This window comes from Acromyrmex echinatior, chromosome 4 (genome assembly GCF_024713525.1).
Source record: "Acromyrmex echinatior isolate Ae372 chromosome 4, ASM2471352v2, whole genome shotgun sequence".
In the NCBI taxonomy this organism is placed as follows: domain Eukaryota; kingdom Metazoa; phylum Arthropoda; class Insecta; order Hymenoptera; family Formicidae; genus Acromyrmex; species Acromyrmex echinatior.
This window is the reverse complement of record NC_141855.1, coordinates 14,362,797-14,385,531: the sequence shown is the minus strand read 5'-3', so window position 1 is coordinate 14,385,531 and position 22,735 is coordinate 14,362,797. Positions and strand designations below refer to the sequence as shown.

At 29.6% G+C, this 22,735-nt stretch overlaps 2 protein-coding genes and 1 long non-coding RNA gene across 14 annotated transcripts; 1 reads left to right on the top strand and 2 right to left on the bottom strand.

Moving 5' to 3' along the window:
- Nucleotides 1-757: 757 nt before the first annotated feature.
- On the bottom strand, nt 758-6,588 carry LOC105148353 (protein Cep78 homolog). Of its 5 annotated transcripts, none has more exons than XM_011060041.2 (5): nt 3,267-6,588; nt 2,365-2,740; nt 2,001-2,185; nt 1,524-1,916; nt 758-1,426 (listed from the first exon to the last, which is right to left on the bottom strand). In XM_011060041.2, the coding sequence occupies exons 2-5, from the start codon at nt 2,621-2,623 to the stop codon at nt 878-880; spliced, it is 1,386 nt and encodes a 461-aa protein (XP_011058343.2). In that variant the 5' UTR covers nt 2,624-2,740; nt 3,267-6,588; the 3' UTR covers nt 758-877. The 5 variants fall into 5 exon arrangements, with proteins under 5 accessions (XP_011058343.2, XP_087261746.1, XP_011058342.2 ...); XM_087405620.1 differs by having other exon boundaries at nt 2,365-3,490; nt 3,754-6,588; XM_011060040.2 differs by having other exon boundaries at nt 2,365-6,588.
- Nucleotides 6,589-6,990: 402 nt separating this feature from the next.
- Pde8 (phosphodiesterase 8) lies at nt 6,991-22,680 on the top strand. Of its 8 annotated transcripts, none has more exons than XM_011060046.2 (21): nt 6,991-7,128; nt 7,199-7,459; nt 10,063-10,164; nt 12,990-13,084; nt 17,239-17,298; nt 17,426-17,616; nt 17,798-17,857; nt 17,937-18,003; nt 18,108-18,275; nt 18,439-18,653; nt 18,875-19,038; nt 19,607-19,737; nt 19,822-19,929; nt 20,055-20,254; nt 20,414-20,692; nt 20,935-21,061; nt 21,149-21,286; nt 21,675-21,836; nt 21,925-22,054; nt 22,132-22,199; nt 22,434-22,680. In XM_011060046.2, the coding sequence occupies exons 2-21, from the start codon at nt 7,360-7,362 to the stop codon at nt 22,509-22,511; spliced, it is 2,643 nt and encodes an 880-aa protein (XP_011058348.2). In that variant the 5' UTR covers nt 6,991-7,128; nt 7,199-7,359; the 3' UTR covers nt 22,512-22,680. The 8 variants fall into 8 exon arrangements, with proteins under 8 accessions (XP_011058348.2, XP_087261733.1, XP_011058351.2 ...); XM_087405610.1 differs by lacking the exons at nt 6,991-7,128; nt 7,199-7,459; nt 10,063-10,164; nt 12,990-13,084 and adding exons at nt 14,393-14,765; nt 16,201-16,596; nt 16,672-16,807; nt 16,903-17,059; XM_087405608.1 differs by lacking the exons at nt 6,991-7,128; nt 7,199-7,459; nt 10,063-10,164; nt 12,990-13,084 and adding exons at nt 14,773-15,650; nt 16,201-16,596; nt 16,672-16,807; nt 16,903-17,059.
- On the bottom strand, nt 18,683-19,731 carry LOC147910028 (uncharacterized). The gene is made up of 2 exons (XR_015544951.1): nt 19,641-19,731; nt 18,683-19,020 (listed from the first exon to the last, which is right to left on the bottom strand). It is a non-coding gene; the product is annotated as an uncharacterized LOC147910028 (long non-coding RNA).
- Nucleotides 22,681-22,735: the final 55 nt, after the last annotated feature.

The window sequence follows — 22,735 nt, the reverse complement described above, 5'->3', positions numbered from 1 at the left end:
AAATAGAAATCTTTTAATTAATTTATGAACTTTAAGAAATAAAAAAAATTTTTTGTTTTATGTAGTAGATTTCCGTCTGTTTCTTTATTTGTATATACAAAGCAAATATATTTTTATTTATAACAAATACTGCATAAGGTATTGTAGAATATGTAATATTTGATAAGTCTTTTCTGCTAGTTTCTATTTCTTCCCGGAGAACATAAATTTTAGGTACTATTTCTCTAGAATCAATATCAAAAACTCTGAGTATCAAGTGTCGATATTGTATCTTCTTCTGTAACTATAGTATTCTAGAACCATGCACAGAAATCGATTTTCTTTGATGGTAATAACAGTTCAACGATACATTGCCGACTATAAATACATTTAAATTAATCGTAGGAAACATTGTGAAGATAATGTATCTACTGCTCAGTACTATTGATCCGATTAATGAAGCTTTTCGTTCATTGATATAGATGCCCTTATTTGTACCTACTTCAGAGAGAACAAGATTTTTATGTAATAAATATACTTTTAAATATAAAACGAAGAAAGATAATGATATTGCCGCAAAGTTGATTGATCCAAAAATATATTAGAATTTTAGTGTGTAATAAATTGTTATATAAATGTAAAATTATACACTATAATTATAATTATTATATATAAATAATATATAATTATTATATATAATTATTATATATAAATTATAAGAGAAAATATAAATAATGCTAGAAAAGTGTATAGATAAGTGTATAGATAAGAAATATAATTAAGGTAATTGATTTATTTATTCGTAAAAAATTTTTACTTATAAATTTTCATTAAATTGTATACAACATAACACAATTACACGAGATATAAATTTTCAAAATTATCAATGCCATGATTTTTATGTTGGACAATTGTGTCTTCTGTGAAAAAATTGAACAATCTTATCATCTTTAAACGGTTGATTTTTATTGTAACAAATATTAGATTTAATTTTGTTTTCATTAGCTTTTTCGCTAAGACTTTCATCCACTCTTAATATTTTCCCGTTTGTAGATATTTTCAAGTCATTAAATACGTTTTGTAGATTTGCGTAAACTTGATTTTCGTAACGCATATTCGACTGGATAGAATTTTGCATAGCAATTTTATTCTTGAGATCTCTCAGTCGGGGTTGTATTTTATGATATACTTCTTCGGCACTCAAACGGCGATCTCTTTCCTCCAACAGAAAATTAGTACTCGTTTCTAAGTCCCTTATTAAGTTCTGATTGTGTTCAATCATGAGAGATAAGCGATTTTTTAATTCGTCTGCTTTATAGCACTTGATATGATTTTTATTTACTGCAGTGTGCAGTGTATATTTTTTATCACTTCTTTTTAACTTGCATACATGTCTGGTCTTTTGCATTTGTAAAATGCTATCTTTCTTCATTTTTATTTGAGCGTGCTAAAACAGAAAAGTATATTGTATAAATCGAGTGTATAACACTTTTATTAGCAATTATTTGCGTAATTTTAATCGATATTAAATTTAAATAATTTACAGTTTGAGTTTTGAGAAATCTGTTCTCTTTCGATGCATGCTGACAAGATCTGTTCTTAGGAACTATATCTTGTACAAGAGAGTGGTTGTGGTTCAGTAACCTTTTCTTCATTGGTATTCTTTCCCCTTTGTTTTTCCTTTTCTTTAGAAACTTACGAATAATTTGCAATATGTTGGCCGACACTTCATTATCCCTGAGATCAATCTGCGTAAGTACGCTATTTGTTTGTAAAAGTTCCAACACAATTTCTCCTCCGCGTTGAGTAATTCCGCAACATCGTAGACATAATGTTTTGAGCCAAAAGTCATTTTTCAATATACGTATCAACTGCTTCAAACCAATATCGTTAAATCGGTAATTTTTATCAAGTATCAATACTTGCAATCCTTCTTCCTGAAATGTGAATGCAAATGTGTTAAATAATTAAAATTAAAAACGTGATGTTTTAATTAAAATAATTTTTTTCTTGATGCATACCTTCGTTGTGCGAGCATCATGAAGTAATGTTGACTCCTTCCAAACATTTTGCAACAAATCTGCTTTTCTCTTTTTGAAGAAAAATGATAGACACGTAGCGCTTCTATTAGTAAGGCAGCATGACGATAGATTCAGAACGTGAAGATTCAAATTACATTGCAAACTTTCCAACAGCATATAACATCCTATAAAAAAGACATAAATGCAAATATATTATTATCTTCATTTTTTTTACACTAGTTAAAATTTATAAAGATTTATAAATTTATAAAGAAATTTATAAAGTTATACTTGAAATACGTAGATATGTCAGATCTATATTGGTTGTTCGAAAAATTCAAATATTTTATAAATTTTAACGAACCCATATCACCTATTCGACATCTGGCCAATGACAAGTTTCGTAGATTACGATTATTTACCAAGCCATCAGCAAGGATACGTAGATACTTGGGTGCCAGCGGGATACCATCAAGTATGAGACTGGTAATCATCAACGAATTCTTCAGACAGTCTGCGATGGAATGAACGAAGCATTGTAGAAGACAATTCGTGTACAATACTGGCTGCCGTCGATCCTTTCGTGCGCATCTCCTGAATGTGCGAGTAAAATGCCTATCCATTTGCCATTTTACAATTTGCGAGTTTATATATCATCGTTTTTTTTGCCATTTTCATATTTTTTTAATTCTCCCTTTGATTATCTCTTTGTCGCGGCGTCACCTGTAAGCTTAAACTTACTGCGAGTAGTGTCCGAAAAAAAAACAAATAATATCACAGTATTTAATTTCTAAATATTCAAATATTTTTTGTAACAATAATTATTTTGAGAAATGTTAAAATTATTGAATATATAAGATATGATTTAATTCTCTGTATTAATTATATTTTATGTAAAAAATTTACATTGCTCTTGAGTGTATAAAATTACTTTGTAAAAAAGTAATTTATTTGTCTTTTTATCACAATTTTAATTGGCATTTTTAATATTTACATAAAAGATTAGAAAATCTAAGAGACTTGATTTTTTGAAAATCAGATCAGGAATTTCAAATAATTTTTCATAAATTTATATTAAGAATCATGTAAAAATCATATTAAAAATTATGTAAAATTCATATAAAAATGATTTAATATTTATTATTATTTCTAGACAAATAAAAAAATTTTTAAACATATTTCCATTTAATTACTAAAGTCGTTTAATATTGAAATTAAAATACATCTATCACAAATAAAGTAAATTTTCTATATATTTTCAATTACCATAATTTCATAAGTTTCTCTTTTGTGTCCATTTTCTCTCTTATTTTTTTATTGCGACATTGACTATATACATAAATTTCAGACAGACTTCGATCTTTCATTATACTGTTCAATAGTGGCAACCAGTCTTTCAAATTTATATAATCAGCACAAAATCGCAAATAGTTCTTTTGCAGATACATTTGTATTGGCAAAGGTTTCACGTTTTTCTCACGGCATAGCACCTTCATCAAAAATACATCTTTGATATTATATTTTTTCAAAAAAGAAATTATAATTGGTAAGAGGTTATTAAACAGAAGTAACACAATCTCTGTTCTACTTATCAAATCTACAAATAATTTTTAGAAATTAAATATCTTAATTATTTTATTTTTTATAAGTGTTAAAGTGAATTTTTTATTTAGCAATATTTCCAAAGTATAAATAAAATGGCTAAATCGTAATAATAATTTTATATATTTGAAAAAGTTTTATAATTACAAACCTTGTACGTGTACTCAAATAATCCATTAAAACTTTTCTCTTCGCAATTTTGCATAATGTCACGTGTAATTTTACCTGCTTACAAATTTCATTCCCTAAGGACTTATAATTTTCACCGAAATAAAATTCAGATGACGGATTACGCGTTCTGAATGGACGAAGACATTGATAAAAATATCGAACATTTGAATGCTACTATTAGTCGAAGGAATGACAATTATTTTTTCATAAATTCCACCAATGGTATTGCGGAAAAATGCGATTTAATATGAGTAATAAAAACCAGAGTTAAAGCTATAATTTATTTAGACACTGTTTATTCGTAAACAGTGCAATGGTAGGTAAGATAAATGATGAAAATTATTCAAATTTGTTTATATATATATATATTTATAATAAAAAATATACGTAATAAGATCAATCGGAGAAAAGAATAATTATTTGGAAAAATGAATAATACGCATGCAGAAATATAAGATTGAGATGAGTAATATTTCAAAATAATAAAATATCAATCAATAGAGATCGTAATCAATTATTTTCTATCAAAAATTTAACAAAATTGAGTATTAGATAGATTTAAGAATATTAAGAAATAATAGATAAATCTGTATACAATAAGCTCGAATCCTCATATAGACAATAGCACTTTGACACAGAGCGCTGATTGGTGAAAACCCGGTTGTGGGGATAAAATTTATTTCCATCACCCATTTTTCACCAATCAGCATTCGATGTCAAAGCGCTGTTACCCGTATGAGGATCCGAGCTAAAGGATAAATTTATATTAGAGAAATATATGTATAGAATATTGAAAATTATTATAGACAAAAAGATAAAAACGTTTTTCTTAAAATGTATAAGAATATATTTATAAGATAAAAGAATGTTGTCACATAGAATGTGATAGAATATGTGAATAATATACATGATAAAATTATACGAAACAATTTCAACCATTCTAAGTGAATGCACTCGTGCATTTACTTATCTTAAGCTGCGAGCAGAAATTGAAAATTTGCATTAAATGTACAAGAAGCATTGTGTTAAAAAGCAAAGAATAAGAAATAAAACAGATATATAAACACATGATAAGCACTTGTGTAAAGATAACTTACGTCACGGAAATTCTAAAACGATCCTAAATAGTCGCCTTATAAAAAACGTCGCTGTGTTAAGCGATTAAATTTACAATGATAATTCCCCGACATCTTGTATTTGCTACTCGCAAATTCTACTTATCCCTCCCTCTATTGTCCGTGAGTATTAGTAGTTTAAAATTACCGCTTATAATTGAAATTGACATGCGTGGATCATATACTTTTATATACAGTATCTTCATATATTCTTCATATGTTTATGAATATTACTTAAATATCTGTTATATTATTTTAAGTAAAAACATGAGATAGATGCATGTCGACGGACAAGAAGACTTTGAACGAATGAGATACGCGGATTTCAAAGACGTCCTGGAGAAATCGCACAATTTAGCCAGTGAGTCTGAGGCCATTGTGCTGCCTACACCCGATTCTATCTTCATTAAAATCTCGCGCACACCTCGAAGCACCGTGTCGCCTGACAAAGGAGTACCCGCGATTCCTACTGTTTGCCTACTGTGAAATCGTCGTCATCGCAATCGTTACGTGATATCACGAAAGTCTTCAATGAAAAGTTTTCACCTCTGTCCCACTATCTTCGCTTCAGTCGCCGAAATAAACACCGCAGGAATATATCGAATACACGTCGGGAGTTAGCGCGGAACCGTGTCTGACCAAGTGTCCCGTATCTACTTGCATCTACTTCAGCGCGAGGCAAACGTTTTGAAGAGAAAAAATTTTTCTGCACTGCAATTTAATGAGACTACAGAGTTAATCTTATCGGATGTAAGGATCGCCTCTTCTACAGAGACTCATTTGGACGACCTACGATTGACACATTGTGTTAAAAAACATGTGATAGGCACACTCAGTAAACATACTATACGTACATGCTTATACAAACGTACTGGCCTGTTATCATTGTTTATTTCCGAGGGCAATTAACGGCTTTATTCTTCTTTATCGAACAATTCAAGTGTATTTTTATTCACCAAATCGATTATTAAACGTATACGTCTATTTGTTATCTTGATATTTCGAGCCGATTTATAAGTCGCATCCGTCTTATTTTAAATTTAGCAAGAGTCATCGTATATTTCTTAATAAATATTTTTAAATGTAATTACATGTAAATGTTAATGTTGTAAGGTGATAAACAAAATTTAATATTAATAATTAATATGTATATGCTTAATAGTAATAATTACTATAAATACTATTGCACACATATTTAATAATTAAATTTATTAACTTATAGATATATCTTATAAATTAAATTTAAAGAAAAAAATAATTTGGATTACCTTTTTATTTAAAAAAAAGTAGCTGCAAACTAAATATTTAATATAATAAACATTATTTTTATATTTTTCTTTTTACATGAGCATAACACATTTTAAGATAGATATCAAAAAAATAAAAACTTTTATTTATCAGAGATTATTATCTTAAAAGTCTTATCTATCTCTTTAACTTTAAACTTTAAATATCCGTATCTTGGTATAGGAAATGCAGATTTGTATCACTATGAAAACAGTGCCTCCTGTAATTATGCACACAACACTATTTGCCCATTTCATGCCCACACAACGCGTAATCGGACGATTTACGTGAACGGCTATCTCGTGCAGAATGTCTCTAATTGCGCATGCCGAGGATACAGCTATGTGGCTGCCAAGTGATACAGCTATTTGAGATGCGTCGCGGAACTTTTGAATTACATGTAGACACTTTCGGTGGAAGATAAGATAAAGCTGACTGGGAAAATTGCATTGACGTATGACCTCGCACATGCAAAATCTTCGCCTCGGTCTTGACGCGCGTTCAATGCCGACTTAATCGTTAACGGTTGCAAAGTTTCCGTGAAATTTCGTTTTGACGAGAGCAAACGTTTTGTCTGATTTTTTAATGAATAATTAATAATTATCGCGTATTGTAAACGTTACGAATGTTTATTAAATCTGTTTGAAAGTGAAAAATTCCAAGTGATTGAAAAAATCCCAGTTGATGTAACATAAATTTCACCATTTTACTCATTATTAATTACTCGATTATTTAATCGAATAATTTAGCGATTTAGCATATCGTTCTAAAGTGGTTTAGTCTTAGCTTTATTAGCGCAATCTTTTATGTACGTTAATTAATGTAAAATAGTATTCGCACAATCAATGTTTGGGTTATGCAAAATCAGTGCGCAGAGGACTGTTTCCTTCGGTCTCGAGATAAGCAAATTGATATGGTGCATGAGCGTGCATTTTTACACACACGCGTGCACGGTAAGCACATGTTTCAATTAAATAATGTTGAATTCTCAGCAATCTTATTTTTTTTTTTAATAAAAAACAGGAGATTTTGCTTCTACCAATCGCCTTCGATGAAAGGTAACCTAACGATACTTGTCGCGGCTGTCATTGACGATTCAGAATCTGGCCGGATGCTTTTCGAAATTTCCGACAATGTGAGAGATAACAAGAAGACCTATCGCGAACTGAAAGCTCGTCTTAAGAATGGGATGCAAGATTAGTATACCGAAGTGCATGAAAGACAAAGTCGAGCAGGAGAAGAGTATATCGTCAGAAACTAGCAGTTCTAGTATCGTTTTAAGCGGTACGTTACTTTTTTCTTCTAACATATTTTTGTTTCAATCGTTTCCAATTTTATCAGGACATAAATTGTTCCATGTTCGTGTAAGCTTAAATTTGGAAATCAGAATTTATAAAAGATGTAGACAGTTGGACAGACATTTACATTATGATTTATATAACAATGCAAAGCTATTACATAATTTTTGGAAATTTATTATGAAGATAGATACAATTCATAATTTACTTCACACTTCATGCAACTGAAAATTAAAAAAAAAATGTTTTACTATATGATTTTCTACGTAATGACAGAATACACTGAAAAATTATATTTTAGATTAATCGATTATTTAATAATTTTGATCAATAAATAATATAGAGATATAAATATAATGTATCGCAATCCGCATTTGATTATTTTTTAATGATTCGTACTATAAAATAAAAATTTATGAACAACGTATCCATCTCCAACTAAATCTTTTTGATGCGAAACTTAAGTGCTTCCTTTCGATTGCAAAATGTAATCAAGTTTGAACGTATTTGGCTCTTGGAGACATATAATATATGATTGGAATTTCAAACATCGAAGCATAGTAATCTTCTCTCGAAGGTCGACTTCTAAATAATTACATTCTTTGTGTTGTATAACCTGTTTACGGTTGCTTAAAGCAACATTACACTCCTACAAAATTTACTTTTTAAATGACTATTTCTGTATTGCATTAATTTAATCTATATCTCAGATATACATATTTTGACGCTTTAATTGATAGCAAAAGAAAGCTTTTAGAATTTCCAATGTAAGTGCTTTTTATATCCTAAAATCTACATTATCGTTAATATTCTTATAATTATGTCAATTACACATAAATATGCATTATATTCACGTAATAATTATGATAAAAAGGAATTTGCATCACATAAATGATATAATTACTTACAATTTAATTCATATTATTAAATACTTTCAACTGATAAAACATAAATTTGTAACTGTCATAGAAAATAGCTATTTATTTATATCTATTTCATTTCTTATTCATTGTTTCTTAACATAATATTTTTCATATCTTAGAGCATTTATATTAAAACTATCTTTTGGTTAAAAGATATATATATATATATATATATATATATATATATATATATATATATATAATCGTTTGATATTTACAATAATCAATCGTTAATTATTATTTCAACTTTTACGAACTGAGTGTAGCATAATACATCATACATTACACAATAATAAAAAGTTCCATTATAATTGAAGAAAACTACTATTTTGACATTTTTACGGCCAAATGGGATTTTATTGTTCAAATAAATTTTTATTTTTTCTTCCGACTTTCTAATCATAAAGATCGTAATGGTTTGACGTTAACAAAAGTTAAATAATCAATGGAAATCGCATTACCATGCGTCCATCTGATGGATGCCTTTCATTAAAGAGAAGGGAAGGAAGAGCGGGGAAGGTGGACTTCAGGTAACAGTCATTCTCCTTGACCTAGTCTACGACCGACCACGCCGTGCGTGTGTCGACTGGAGTCATCGTTCGAGACATGAATTAATCAGATGTACGAAAGGGAGCAACTTGTAGCAAAGTTTCTAGTTTTTCGATTTAGGAGTCTGCGCAATGCAATGTCATGCTAATCGCGGCCGTATAATATTTCGTTCTCAAGGATTGATTCTAGGATGAAGGTTAATTCTCCAACGCTTTCAAGAGGACTTTTATAATTCTATCACTTGTACCAATTCTACACTTATATCTGTAATTCTTTAAATGAATTGATTATTTTTTAGTAATCCATTCACTAATTTTTCAACAATAATTGTTTTGTTTAATTCTTCAATAAATTTCTTCTTCGCCTCATTTTTTTTCTAAACTTATAACAATATGCATTAGAATTTCTATTTAAATATGCCTTTTTAAATATTTTATGATTGTGAAAACTATCTATATGATTACTATATTTTTAGATTGCTTTTATCATTAGATATTTAATAGGACATACTTATCTATAAATAACGGCTATCATTTTTTTATAACTTTTATGAGAAGAAATTGAGGTTTATTAAGTATTATTTGAAATCGCTGTAGCTATGTCGTGAACATGCATGTTTTGCAGAAATTATATAAATGACATTTTTTTTTTTAATACTATTGTTGTGATGCAATGAGATTTGTTATAAATATTCCATAGCCACATAAGCACAAATATATACATATACATTCAATTCGAATGTCAATATCATAAGTCAAATCAGACACGTATAAAAAAAATTTTTATACGTTTTAAATATATAACCACGTTCGTTTTAATTATGTATTTAAATCAGATACGTTGTACAATATTTCTATCATCTGAATATGTAGTAAATGTATGTCAGGTACTTTATTTGATTTCATAGAAAACTTAAGGGAGGTTCATTTCATTCTTATTTTAAGATTGTCTTAAGTAATGTCTTAAGATACTACGGCTTTCTAATTGGTTCATGACATCTTAAGACTATACTTAAGACTATATAAGATCCGATTATGAATACCGGCCTAAGTGTTTTAAAACATTAGTTTATTTAGCTTACTAGCGATAAATATTTACATGTAGGTATTATTTACAGATACAACAGAGCCCGACAGGGACGAAGACAGTCTGTATCTCGCGTTCGACACATACAAGTCTCATAATTTTACCGAAGAGGACGATCAAAAAGTAGAGCAACGTTAGTTAATTATTAGATTAATTGTTATATAAAGCTATCTATATAAAACAGTAGAAGACATTATTTGATTACATTTTATGTAATCTAAACTTGTAAACAATTTTTATATGTTATCAGCATTGATGATTACATACGCATATTTTCTCTCTCTCTCTCTTTCTCTCTATCTCTAATTAATTAATTAGATTAATTTCACTAATGTTCGCATGAAATCAGTAAACATGACTCCTATGTAAATCGTTTAGCTAATCGATAATATCTATGTTTTTGCACTCTTGTGGATACGTAAGCAAAGTACAAGTAGTTTGAATTATCTTATCAGATGAAAGATTAACAATGAATTCATTTAAATGTCTATGACAACATTTTCGTTCTGGCTGAAACAATGATTATTATTTTAATATTTAGTAGAATTATGTTAATACAGTAGAGCATATATCAATTTACATATTAGTGCACATACATTTTTTTATCTAGTCAAATCAACATTTAATTTTTTTAAATTTAATTGCGTGTGACTATAGCTATATTTATATGCATATTTTTAAAATAATTCAGTGATTTTTTGTGGATTTAACATGAAAGAATGTTCAATTTTTATTAATCGCCTATGTATGTTTAGTATTTTATGCATAATAATGATGATTCTTCTTTTATGAGTGACGTTTTATTTCTAAAATCATTTAAATCGGAAAATCTTGTTCTACTTTTTCTGAAACTCAATTTTACGCGATGCATATTTCTGTCTGTGTACGCGTTAAATGGACCTGCAGTATCTCTGATCTCCTCGACGACGCTATCGCGTTGCTCTTCTGGGGCCAGTCACTCTCAAGTAGAATTTTAACTTGGTCGATTCGGTACTCTCGGTCAGTCGGTGTCTTTGGGCCGCAAACGACGCATCGTTCGGCACACATGTATGCCGATTTTTATCGTCGCAATTTTAATCCGCTCGCGATTTTAATGCCCGCAACCAAATTGTACTTCAGTGTTGTTAATTGTGGAATCTCATGAAACTAATTGTTTCGAGTACATGTGTTATGTATGAGCGAATTTTCATTAACTTTCAAACATTTTTAAACATATTTAAATAATGTGGTGTGATGAGACAAATTAATGTTAAAAAAATGTATTAATTCTTTTAATTAACATAAATGCGGTTAAAGATTTTTTAAAACGTGAAATTTTTGATAACTGTTATTTGATAATAGTTTGCTGTGAAAAATTAACACAATTCTGAAGAGATTGAGCTAATAAAAACAGTTTTAATTTTATCATAAAAATGGATATGTTTGATACAATTTTTGTATTACTTTTAACAAAAAATTTTTTAAATAATTCACTATTAAAAAATTGTGCGATTATTTTTAAATAATCTTGATTTTTGGAACGAAAATAATAATTTATTGAATAACTTATCTAAATCTAAGGAACTGACTTAGCATTTCAAAAATTGAAATAATTGATAATATTTTGATTATTTGCATTAATTAAAATTCTGTCATTAGTTAATTTGAAGTATAATAAATAATTTCTGAATTTTTCATATTTTAATTTAAATGCGTTTATAATATCTTGGAATTAACGTACAATATATTTGCATTTATATTTTAAACAGTTAATCCTTTTGTACTATTTATAAATTGCGAAAACAAATTTATTTTTTTTTATAAATATGTAAATTAAATAAATTTAACATTTTTCTACATATTCATATATCCGAGAATAACAAATTTTATTATATTTTTATTCATAAGACGATTTTTTTATGATAAACGAAGAAAAATACGTATAATGCGTTGATAAACAAAAATACAAATGTTTAAAACTAAAATATCAATTCCTATGTGAGAAATAATTTGTTGTATATTAATGCTATATATAATTTTAATTTATTATTAAAAATTAATATACTGTTTCTAATAACAATATAATTAAAATATTCTCTTAATTAATAACAAATATTAAAAATTAAATAATTAAAAAATTAATTTCAGCTCTGAAAATGTAAAAATTTATTTTATTATTGCGAATTTCAGTGAACTTTTTAAAAGAAATTCTTTGACAAATGTTTAATGTAGGTAATAATATGTAATAATATAACACTGTCAGTGTAATGAAAGCAGACGCAAAGAAATATAATTTCAAACAGTACGAAATCACGTAGCTCTGCTTAACTCAATGATCGCAAGGCCGAAAACATAATTCATGGCATCGCCGCCGAATGAGTATTTCTTCCCAAGCGAAGACGAAGACAGCTTGGAGGATGAATTATTTACAGGTTATTTATTTGGTGCGTAAATGATCGTATCCAATATTTTAAACTCTCCATTTTGATTAAATACTGCACGCATTACGTAATTATTTTGTAATAAGTACATCCTGTAAGTAGAACAATCTCTCAAAAAATTGGAGCAACGATTAATCTACCTTCTCAATTAAATTCAATTGACTTTTAATTGCAATAAATGCTACTGTGTCTCTTAAATCCCATAAAGTACGCCTATATACTATAATAGGTGAATGTACCTTTAACAAGCTTCGTTATCATAATTATTGAGGCATTAACAACTAAAATACGTTAATTGAGAGATCAAGCGTGGTTAGGAAAATGTCCGATACAAGTACATACATAAATCAATATACATGAATAGCGAGTATCAGTTTTATTACATGTGGCTTTAGTGACGATAGATCTTCAATTACGACGTTATAGTTATGCTTAGCAACTACTTGTTGCTAAGAATTTTTGATTGTTCAAAAGAATATCCGTTTAAGTTTCGAGTTTCGATTATAATCGAATTGAATATTCGATGCGATTGTTTCAGATAAGACGGATGCGTTTGAAATTGTGGCTGAAAAGAATGAAAAAACACCCTTCGAGGACAACACGAACGATGAGAATGGCGATTACTTAACTATCGTAAGTTACTTTCCCGTTACTGAATATTATTTAATTGATATAAATTGTTTAAATGTCATTTTTCTATTTTATATAAATTACTTGATAAAATATCAAGCAATTAACCGAGTGATTTATTTATATTATCCTCCAATGTACTATTCCATAATCGGTATGTTTACAACATGCAACAGTTCCATTATGTTTCTTTTAAAATAAATAATACTTCAAATCATAGAATTATTAAATTAATTTAATTATATTAATATAATAAACTTCGGATTCTCTACTCTATTGATCAAGCGATACAACGTAAAATACAATATTTTATTGAATTTTTCGCTAAATATATGGAGACTAACATCGCATAAAGACGATGCACTTGACGATAAGTGACGTGGCTTGTGACGTAGTACGCGTTATCATATTTCTATTAATCAGAGGCCTGCTATCTAGACTCTTTCCCATTTGTAATCAAAGATAAGGATCGCCTAGGCATTGTTCCACTTTATATTTTTGAATATGGATAAGAGACTGATTTTCGATATATTGCCGTCGATTGTTTACCGATTTTTTTTTAATTTCAGTGATATCGCTAATATTTTAATAAAGCCATGATTAATTACTTAGCTTAATAATAAAAGTGTCAGCAAATATATTTTTAACATTGTATTCATATATATAAAAAAGTTGAAATGTTGATTTCAATTTGCTGTATTTTTAATTTAAAAATGTATCTCTCTTTTATTCTTATATCTCCACTCTGTTGTCCTCTTTTGGTTTTCTCTTGACTTTTACGTGAAAGACTTTTACAAACAATTAAAAATAAATTTACCTCTAATATTAATATTTAAAAATTATCTATAATATTACGTCCAAAAAATATTATAAGATATCGGCGTAATTGTCCAGGTTTTATAAAGAATGCTTAATGAAGAGGAGACAGAAAATGAAAACTATCAAACAAAAGAAAAGTTCATGAAAAAAAGCCATACGGAAGTGTGGACATAAATAGCTCAAAAAGGGAGAGACAGCGCAAATCCCGCTCGCAAGGAATATTCAATCGTTAAGGGAACGCAGCAAAAAGAAAAAAAAGAGATAAAGAAAAAAGTGGAGAAATAATCTAGCGAAGAGTAGTTCTCGGCGTCAGCCCTCTCCGTTCTCACAGGACTTCGTCGGGAAACCCGCAATCAAGGTCCCTCCTCCCCGCGATAAAAGCTTCGCGGACAGAGATTCTAAATATACGTGCGTTTTTCTGCGTATCGCTGTGATGCGGCTTCCCACCGAGACCAACCCTTTCAATAATTCGCGCGACGTTTATAAAGTTTTCGCGCGAGGGTAACGACAGGGTAATGCTCGATCGGCTTGATAGTCATCCGTTCCTCGATGGTCGATTAAATATGAAAATTGCTCGGACGCTCTTCAATCTCATGGGCATAAACGCCGGCTGAATAATTGATTCGCGGCGCGCAATCGCGGTGAAGACAAATTCTCATTTGGCTGCTTCTCCTCGACGAGTCAAGATCTCATCGCTCGGGAACGACTATAGACAGGTCTATAGACTGTCTATAGACTGTCTCTAGACAAGCACGAGCGGCCAGATGAAGAATGACAGTCGAGACCGACAAGTTGCTCATTTAAAATATGCGGATATGCAGCACGCGATTGCTGTGTGCATTTCGGGCTAATCAGAAAATGTCAGGTAAGAAAAAGGTGCTAATTGGTTACGCACTATACGTGTTTAAGTAAAATCAAAGTGGGAAAATCGATAGCACGACGCACCACGTCAGCTCAGAGCCCCTGAAGAGTGTAAAGTTACCCCACAATAAACTTTCTATTATTTCCCTACGAACGATAGCAATTTCCGATCTGCAAAGCGTCGAATGCGAGAGTTATAGTTCGTCTGTGCAATCAGAAGAAGTGTCTAGTTAATCAGAAGTTTGGAACGTGTTCGAACGCGATGTCACTCTTTTGTCTTATTCACTTTGCTGTTGTTCCCCTCGGTTAATCGTTGTCTCTCCAACGTGCTCGTACTTATATACTCTCTATAGTTCGAGCGATAATTCAGAGCTGAACGCAATTGTCGGAGTTGTCACGCACAGCAATTATTCTGATTGAATTATCGGTGGGAGCAGTGTTTCGTGAAAAGTTATGATGTTTGACTGTACTAAAGGCTAAATACTGTAGGCTAAAAGTGAGCACATTGCACCAAGTTAAATGCTAAATCAGTTTGCGTTTATGTTTATCAACTTGTTGATGGAACGAATTGAATTTTCGCACCGCTTTCGTGCAAAATTTTTGGCTCATTGTCGTATGTGTGCGTGTTGATTTCTTCTATTTTTATACAGAAATGAATGTAAGATAAAATAATAATTGTCACACTCGTTCATTCACCGTTACTTTTTCTATAGGAGATTAATATTGCGAAGTGACTCGCGATGAATCGATAGCAGGATAACCGCTGTTCTGTTGCAAGAGGCTTTTTTCTTAGTCGTAGAACTTTCCCTACCTGAACGTAAACGAACTTTTCTACCCTTTCTATGGTTTACGTTCGCCGAACAATTAAAAAAACGAATATAAACCCTACGTACGTTTCGTCTCAATGTACAATTTTCTTTTTATAAATTAGCAGTTGTCTTTTCAGAGTAAAAGAAATCGAATATGCGATATTTTCTACTGACCATAAATTTCTCTCCCTAATTCCATATTTGATCACGACAATATTCGCAAGCGATCAGTTATGATGACTCAAAAGATATTTGTATAGCAAGTCAGTAATTGTCAACGCGGTAAAATTTAATTTATTTCACAAATTTATGACGTTTGCAATGAATTTGAATTTTATTTAAAAATAAGCAAATTTTATTAAGGATGAATATTTAATATTATTATGGATGGATAAAAAAATTTTAGAAAATAATAGAACTAATAATTTTTTTCAGAATGAAATTATTATTACATCTTAAAATATTGTTGTATATATATATATATATATATATATATATATATATATATATGCATATACATTATTTAAAGGGCATGATAAAACTTGCAGCGATATCGCTTATTTATGAATGTTTTTTCCGTAAAGAGTAAAAAGCTTTATCCTGCTTTTTCACAAAATATACTCATTACAGAAACTTTGATATGGACGCCTTATCGCAGATTTCTGTTTCTGATGCATCGAGTGAATATATCGATCTCACTGGTCATTGATCGATGATCAGTGTCACAATAATCCTCTCTTTAAATGTCATTGTATCTGCAATTTTCGTAGTGACTTGATAGAGTTAAAATATGAAATACTTTTGCAAAACAGCTAAAAAATTATAATTAAAACATACCTTTAAATTAAAATATTAATTTCGAAAAATGTAAAAAAAAAATATAATTTAGAATAATTAATATCCAATTGTCACACAATCTATTTTCATACAAGAAGAGACATGATATAATAAAATTTTCGATATAATATACGGACATATGTAAAAGAGATGAATGCACTAAAAATAAGATGCAAGTGGCTTGAACTGGTAGTATATTAGGATATAAAATTATTATTATTTCTGATATAATTTTTATGCATTTATAATTTTATTTTTCTGAAGGATATTGTAAATTTACTTTCTCTTAAGTCGCAAAATATTCTCCAATGTATCTTCAATACGTAGTAAACGTACATATGTACGTATACATAGTTTCTAAAACAGCCAAGAGTTTGCAATAATTTGCAGTGATAATTCGGTAATTATTCTTTAAGATCGATCTTTATTAATTTGAAATGTGTGTATATAAAATTGCTAATTTCATTGTTATTGTCAAATTTTTGACATACACAGGTTAGAGAATAGTACGATCCAGCTATTAATTTGTGAAATGAAAGACCAAATTCCGTATGATAAAACCGTAAAAAATGTGGAAGTATCTCCACGTGCGCGTCGTCGAATGAAAATTTACAAACTACTTGAATCGGTATATCTAGATAAAGAAGAACCGGTATGTAACCAGCATTGATATCGATGCATTAATATTAAGTCTCTGATTAGATTTGGTCAAATAAAAGAATTACTCATGGTAAACATGCATCAATTATGAAAAAAAAGAACTGATGAATCTCTTTAATCACAAATTTATTTTATTCAGCTTCTCGAACTACTTTTTTCTTCTGTTTACAGAAAGGACCTCAAGATTTTAGTAATTATTTATTGACAACCAACGTTCCTAGTATTGTAAAAGTAAGTATCGCAACGTTCGATTTGTGATGAAATTATAAAAAACATGCAATTTTTTGGAAACATTTTTGGCATCACTAATGCACTAGTTCTGTTTTCAATACTTCTGTCAAACTTCTTCATTGTGCAGATATTATTAGTCTTTAGCAAAGATGATCAACAAATGGACATACTTACTAATACCGCGAGAAGATTGGGATGGAGTGTATCGATAGCAAAAGATGCGGAAAAAGCATTAGAACTTTTTCAAAATCGTGCTCATGAATTAGTGATTATCGATCATAGAGCACATCACGCCGACGATGGTGATGCTATTTGTAGGTATGGCAGGTCATTTAAATAAAATGTAATAAATCCATCTGTGAAAAAGATTTTTGTTCAAAATGTGAATTTATTTAAAAAATTTTCTATTATATATAATTTTTACAATGTGATAAATTATCTACACACGTGCACATTCTTTTTATATACTATTTGAAATGTTAAAAATATTAAATTTCAGAACGATTAGATCAAGTCCGGTTTATCACAGTTCTGTCATTATCGCGCTCGTAAAGAAATCGTAAGTTTATCAATTAAAAAAATTTAATTTACTTTTATTTTTATTTTAATATTTGAATGTCACGTGTCACGTCTTTTAGGTACTTCATGCTTGATGAAAAAGACCGTATTGTTGCATTAGACTTGCTAAAAAGAGGTTTTGATAGAGTGAGTGCTTATTCAAACATAAGAAGCAACTTTAGAAGTACATAAACGAGGTTTTTAGACAGATTTTCTATTGGATTCTTTATTTAGTTTCACTTATATTTCAGGCACTGATGGAATGTTCTCATGAAGGTATATTAATAAACGAATTAGTAGGGATATATACTAGCTCATTATTGCCGAAAACTCAACTAGCAGCAGCGCATGCATTATATTTGGCACTCGACAGATGCCGCGACATGGTGCATGTGACCAATGATAAAAACATTGTACAGGTATCGCGAATAATGTATTTGTATCCAATTTTTACATCTTATGTAGCCTTTTTCAACATTTTCCACTAAAATGAGAAAAATATATTTTGCACACATAAATATGCATTATTGTGTGTTATTTTTTAATTTATATATATAAATCATAATTTTATATTGTTTTTAGTTTTTAAATAAAGTCAGCGAAAAATTATTAGGATACAATGTAGAAGAGATGATGGGAAGAAACCTTTCGGAAATAGTAAGCTACGAAAATTTTTCTCTCATGGAACAACAACTGAATAAAGGCCGAGAATTCGAAGGAAATATGAATTGCAAGAGAAAAAACAATCAAATGATTACGATCAATTGCAGGATAATTCCATTCTGTATCACATTAAAGTATGTTTCCTTGATGTAATCTAAAAATATTTAATATATTTTTTATAGAATTTTATTACTTTGATGAAATTTTTCGTACGTTCAACATTTTCCAATTATTAAAAAAAACAAGCAACTTTTTTATTATATGGTATCACTATTAAATTAAAATATGCCCTGTTTATTATATTTTATAATAGCTGTTCTATTATAACTTTATCAATTATTATATTTATCTTTAGAAAACCAAGTCATTATATATACGTATACGATACTACGTATTTATCGGAAAATTCAGCACCAATAAGCCCAATTAGCAGCCCGTTGCATCCTCCTCTTAAAACGAATACGACGAATGCGCGAAAATCCTCGGATGTTAGATCTGGTTCTATAAATGAAGACAAAGGTATTTCTACAATATCAGATAAATATTATTGCTAATCTTAACAAACTAATATTAACAAACTGTATATATATATATATATATATATATATATATATATATATAGTATATATACATAATTAAAAAAAGTTATCAATAAAGAAAATTTCGTCTTCTTAGCTTATGCTTTGGTATAAAAATGAACACATTGAAAGGCGCGAATTAAGTCACCGGCAATTTTATGACACACTTTGCGGCACGTATTTTTACGTTAAAGAGTTATCGCGCCAATATCAACCCTACATATTGTCGTTGTAAACATGTCAAGAAATTTAATAGCACAAAACTGGGACACACCTGCTATAGCCTGGTTAATACGAAGGCTTTACGTGTCTATTAATTACTGATATATTTTCGAAGATAGAAATTATGTATAGTATTCCGTAGTATTTACATAGTGTATGTAATTTCTAAATTTTTATAACATTAAATTGCATAGTTAATTTTAAAAATTATTATTCTTATCATTGTAATCTTAATCTAATTTAATATAAGAATCCTTAGTACGAGAAAGATTATATTTTTGTAACAGGCCGTAGACGGTCCAGCTTGCAAAAATTGCATACCTTACAACTGGAAGCTCCTATCACTAAAGTCATTACGTTACTTTCGAATGCGGTCACGGATACAACTAATCCGGAAACAGCAGCACAGATCGATAAAGTACGTGATTAATCGAGATGTTTGTCGTTCTATCCAATTAAATAGGTATATGTTGTTTGCTGTTATCTTCTACGTCTTTCACAGGCAATCGATATCCTAAAGACGACGGAACTCTATATTCCACATCTTAAGGAAGATAGAGCAATGTGTAGCGATCCAGTTGCTACGGATCTCGTTGGCGCATTACTTGCTGTAAGAATTTTAGCATTCTTCGTTTCAAATGAAAAAAATTACAAACTTGAAAAAATAACAATATAAATTATGCATTTATGAGATTTTTTTTCTTTTTATTGATATTTTGTTTATTTGATTAACAGTCTCCGCGCACAACATGGGAATCTAGAAGGTCGTCGTCGGATTCTGCGAGACTATCCGCTATCAAGGCTATCACCAGTCCGAACAATTCGCGTGTGCAAGTAAAAAATTTCCGGGGGCCGCAAGAAATTATGGAGATACTGGACAAAAGTCTCGACTGGGACTTCGAGATATTTAAGCTTGAAGTATTGACGGAGAGAAGGTGGGTCATGTGAACTATCAACATCATTTTGCGCAATGTTTTGTAACAGTTTTATAATTATTAATTTAAAACAGATGTCCTACATTTTTTTCGTATCTGCATTTTAATCGATTCATTATGTTTATTATCTAAATTGTTTGCGTTTTTGATTTCTTACAGACCGCTCGTTTTTTTGGGATTGACAATCATGAATTTATATCGAGTGCCCGCTACAATACATTGCGATGAGAGAACGTTACAGAACTGGCTAGCCATTATCGAACACAATTATAATGCGGAGAATAGCTATCACAACTCAACGCACGCGGCCGATGTCTTGCAAGCCACTGCGAGATTTATGCAATCAAAGAGACTCAAAGAAATTTTAGAACCTTTAGACGAGGTTGCTGCTCTATTAGCCGCCGCTGCGCACGACATTGATCATCCTGGACGATCTAGGTAAGATGATTTACTTTTGATATTGAAAAATAAGATAAGATATATTAACAAAAGTAGCTTTTTAATGATATGCTTAAGTTACATATATAGATTTTTATTTTAATCACAAAATATTAAAAAGAAAACTTGACAAAATTTTCTAATTATTTTTGAAGTAAATTATTTAATTACTTATCATGCAAAAATATCTAAACTCTTGATATATGTTGATAATCTGGTATTGAATTTAAATTCATTTCCAGTCAATTTCTTTGCAATGCCAACAGTCGTTTGGCAATACTCTACAATGATTTATCGGTTCTCGAATCGCATCATGCAGCCTTAACATTTAAACTATCATTGTCCGACGATAGTGTGAATATTTTTAAAGTAAGTTTTTTTCGTTGAATCGCTAATTTAAAAGTGAATGTGTAAACTATGCTGAAGTTGTAACACTGGATTGAATGTCTGCTTTAGAATATGGAGCGAGATGCATACAAACTGTTACGACAAAATGTCATTGACATGATTCTGGCGACCGAAATGACGAAGCACTTCGAGCATCTGGCGAAGTTCATGAATGTTTGCAGCGCAAGAATTGGCGACGGTCAAGAGGTACTGTATATTATTTTCATGTTAAAATTGTTAGTAATTTTATATTTAATTTAAGTATCTAATTAATTATCATTATTAATTTTCTACTATAGATTAAAGTTTGTATCATCCTCATTATTACCTTCTTAATTAATAGTTATATGGATTATCAATAATATAAAAAATCTAATTACTCTTCAACAATAATTCTTTATATTTTTATGATCCAAACATAAATGATAAAAATCAGTTTTGCAATATTAAAAAAATTATTTTAGAAATGTTTAACATAGATATATCTAATGTAGATGAGATTATAATTTTATATAAATTTATTGAATATTTTACTATAAATTGTTCTAATACGTTCATAATGAATGAAAATTTAAATTAAAAAAAAATCTTTCAGACATATTCAGATTCTCTGGATATGACTGTGGTATTACAGCCAGATAATGTAATACTAATTAAAAGAATGATGATCAAATGCGCGGACGTATCTAATCCAACACGGCCATTGAAATGTTGCGTCGAATGGGCGAAACGAATCGCGGAAGAATATTTTAATCAGGTGATTTTGATAATTAGTAACTAAAAAAATTCATATAAGGAAGATAATTCACTACTCTTACGTTCAAATATTTATTGATAATTTTCAGACCGATGAGGAAAAAAAGTTGAAAATGCCAGTCGTAATGCCAATGTTCGATAGACTGACGTGTTCAATACCGAAATCGCAAATCGGTTTCGTCGATTATATCATTAACGATATGATTGAGGCTTGGGATGGTTCGTTCTCTTCATTACTTTAGACTCATTAAATATTAATATTCGAATTATTATTTTGCCATTTGTTATTTTCATAGTGTTTATCGACATACCGGAAATAGTGGGTTATATGCGATACAATTACGAGAAATGGAAAGAATATAATGTAAGTTTTTTTAATTTAATTCGCAATTTAATTACTTCGAAATAATTAACGCGAAATCACTGTACAGTTATATAACAATATTCATAGTAATATTATTTTCATAGTTAATTTCATAGTAATATTATTCCAAAATTTAGAGATAGACAAAACATCAGATATTTAGACATCATAATCTGGATGTTTAAGTTCTAAGTTTGTTTATTGACATGCTTCGTTTTAAATTATGTTTTACAGGAACAAGGTATATCTACTTTACAAGATATCGAGAAGCTACAACAACATCCCGAGCTGCAAATATTGCGATTATCTTGAAAAGCGTGTCTCGTTTTGCATCTCATTTCATACCTCGTTATGTAATATTTACGCTGCGATTATCGCAAAAACATGTATAGTATTTATGTATTTAAGGATAGAGCAACGATGTCGTGTCTTCTCGAATCGTTTTTAAGAAAATACATATAATTTGCCGTTTTGCGTGCCACTAGCATTTTCATTATTTATATATAACTCCATTCCTCTCAATGACATTCGCTGTA

Bases quoted from the DNA above. Each gene is read 5' to 3' on its own strand.
- LOC105148353 (XM_011060040.2), bottom strand. From the start codon at position 2,623: ATGGATAGGCATTTTACTCGCACATTCAGGAGATGCGCACGAAAGGAT. The intron at 1,917-2,000 runs GTATGCATCAAG...TTCACATTTCAG, and splicing joins ATGATGCTCGCACAACGAAG to GAAGAAGGATTGCAAGTATT. The intron at 1,427-1,523 runs GTAAATTATTTA...TTTCTGTTTTAG, and splicing joins GATTTCTCAAAACTCAAACT to CACGCTCAAATAAAAATGAA.
- Pde8 (XM_011060046.2), top strand. From the start codon at position 7,360: ATGGGATGCAAGATTAGTATACCGAAGTGCATGAAAGACAAAGTCGAG. The intron at 10,165-12,989 runs GTTAGTTAATTA...CGATTGTTTCAG, and splicing joins CGATCAAAAAGTAGAGCAAC to ATAAGACGGATGCGTTTGAA. The intron at 20,255-20,413 runs GTGGGTCATGTG...GATTTCTTACAG, and splicing joins GAAGTATTGACGGAGAGAAG to ACCGCTCGTTTTTTTGGGAT.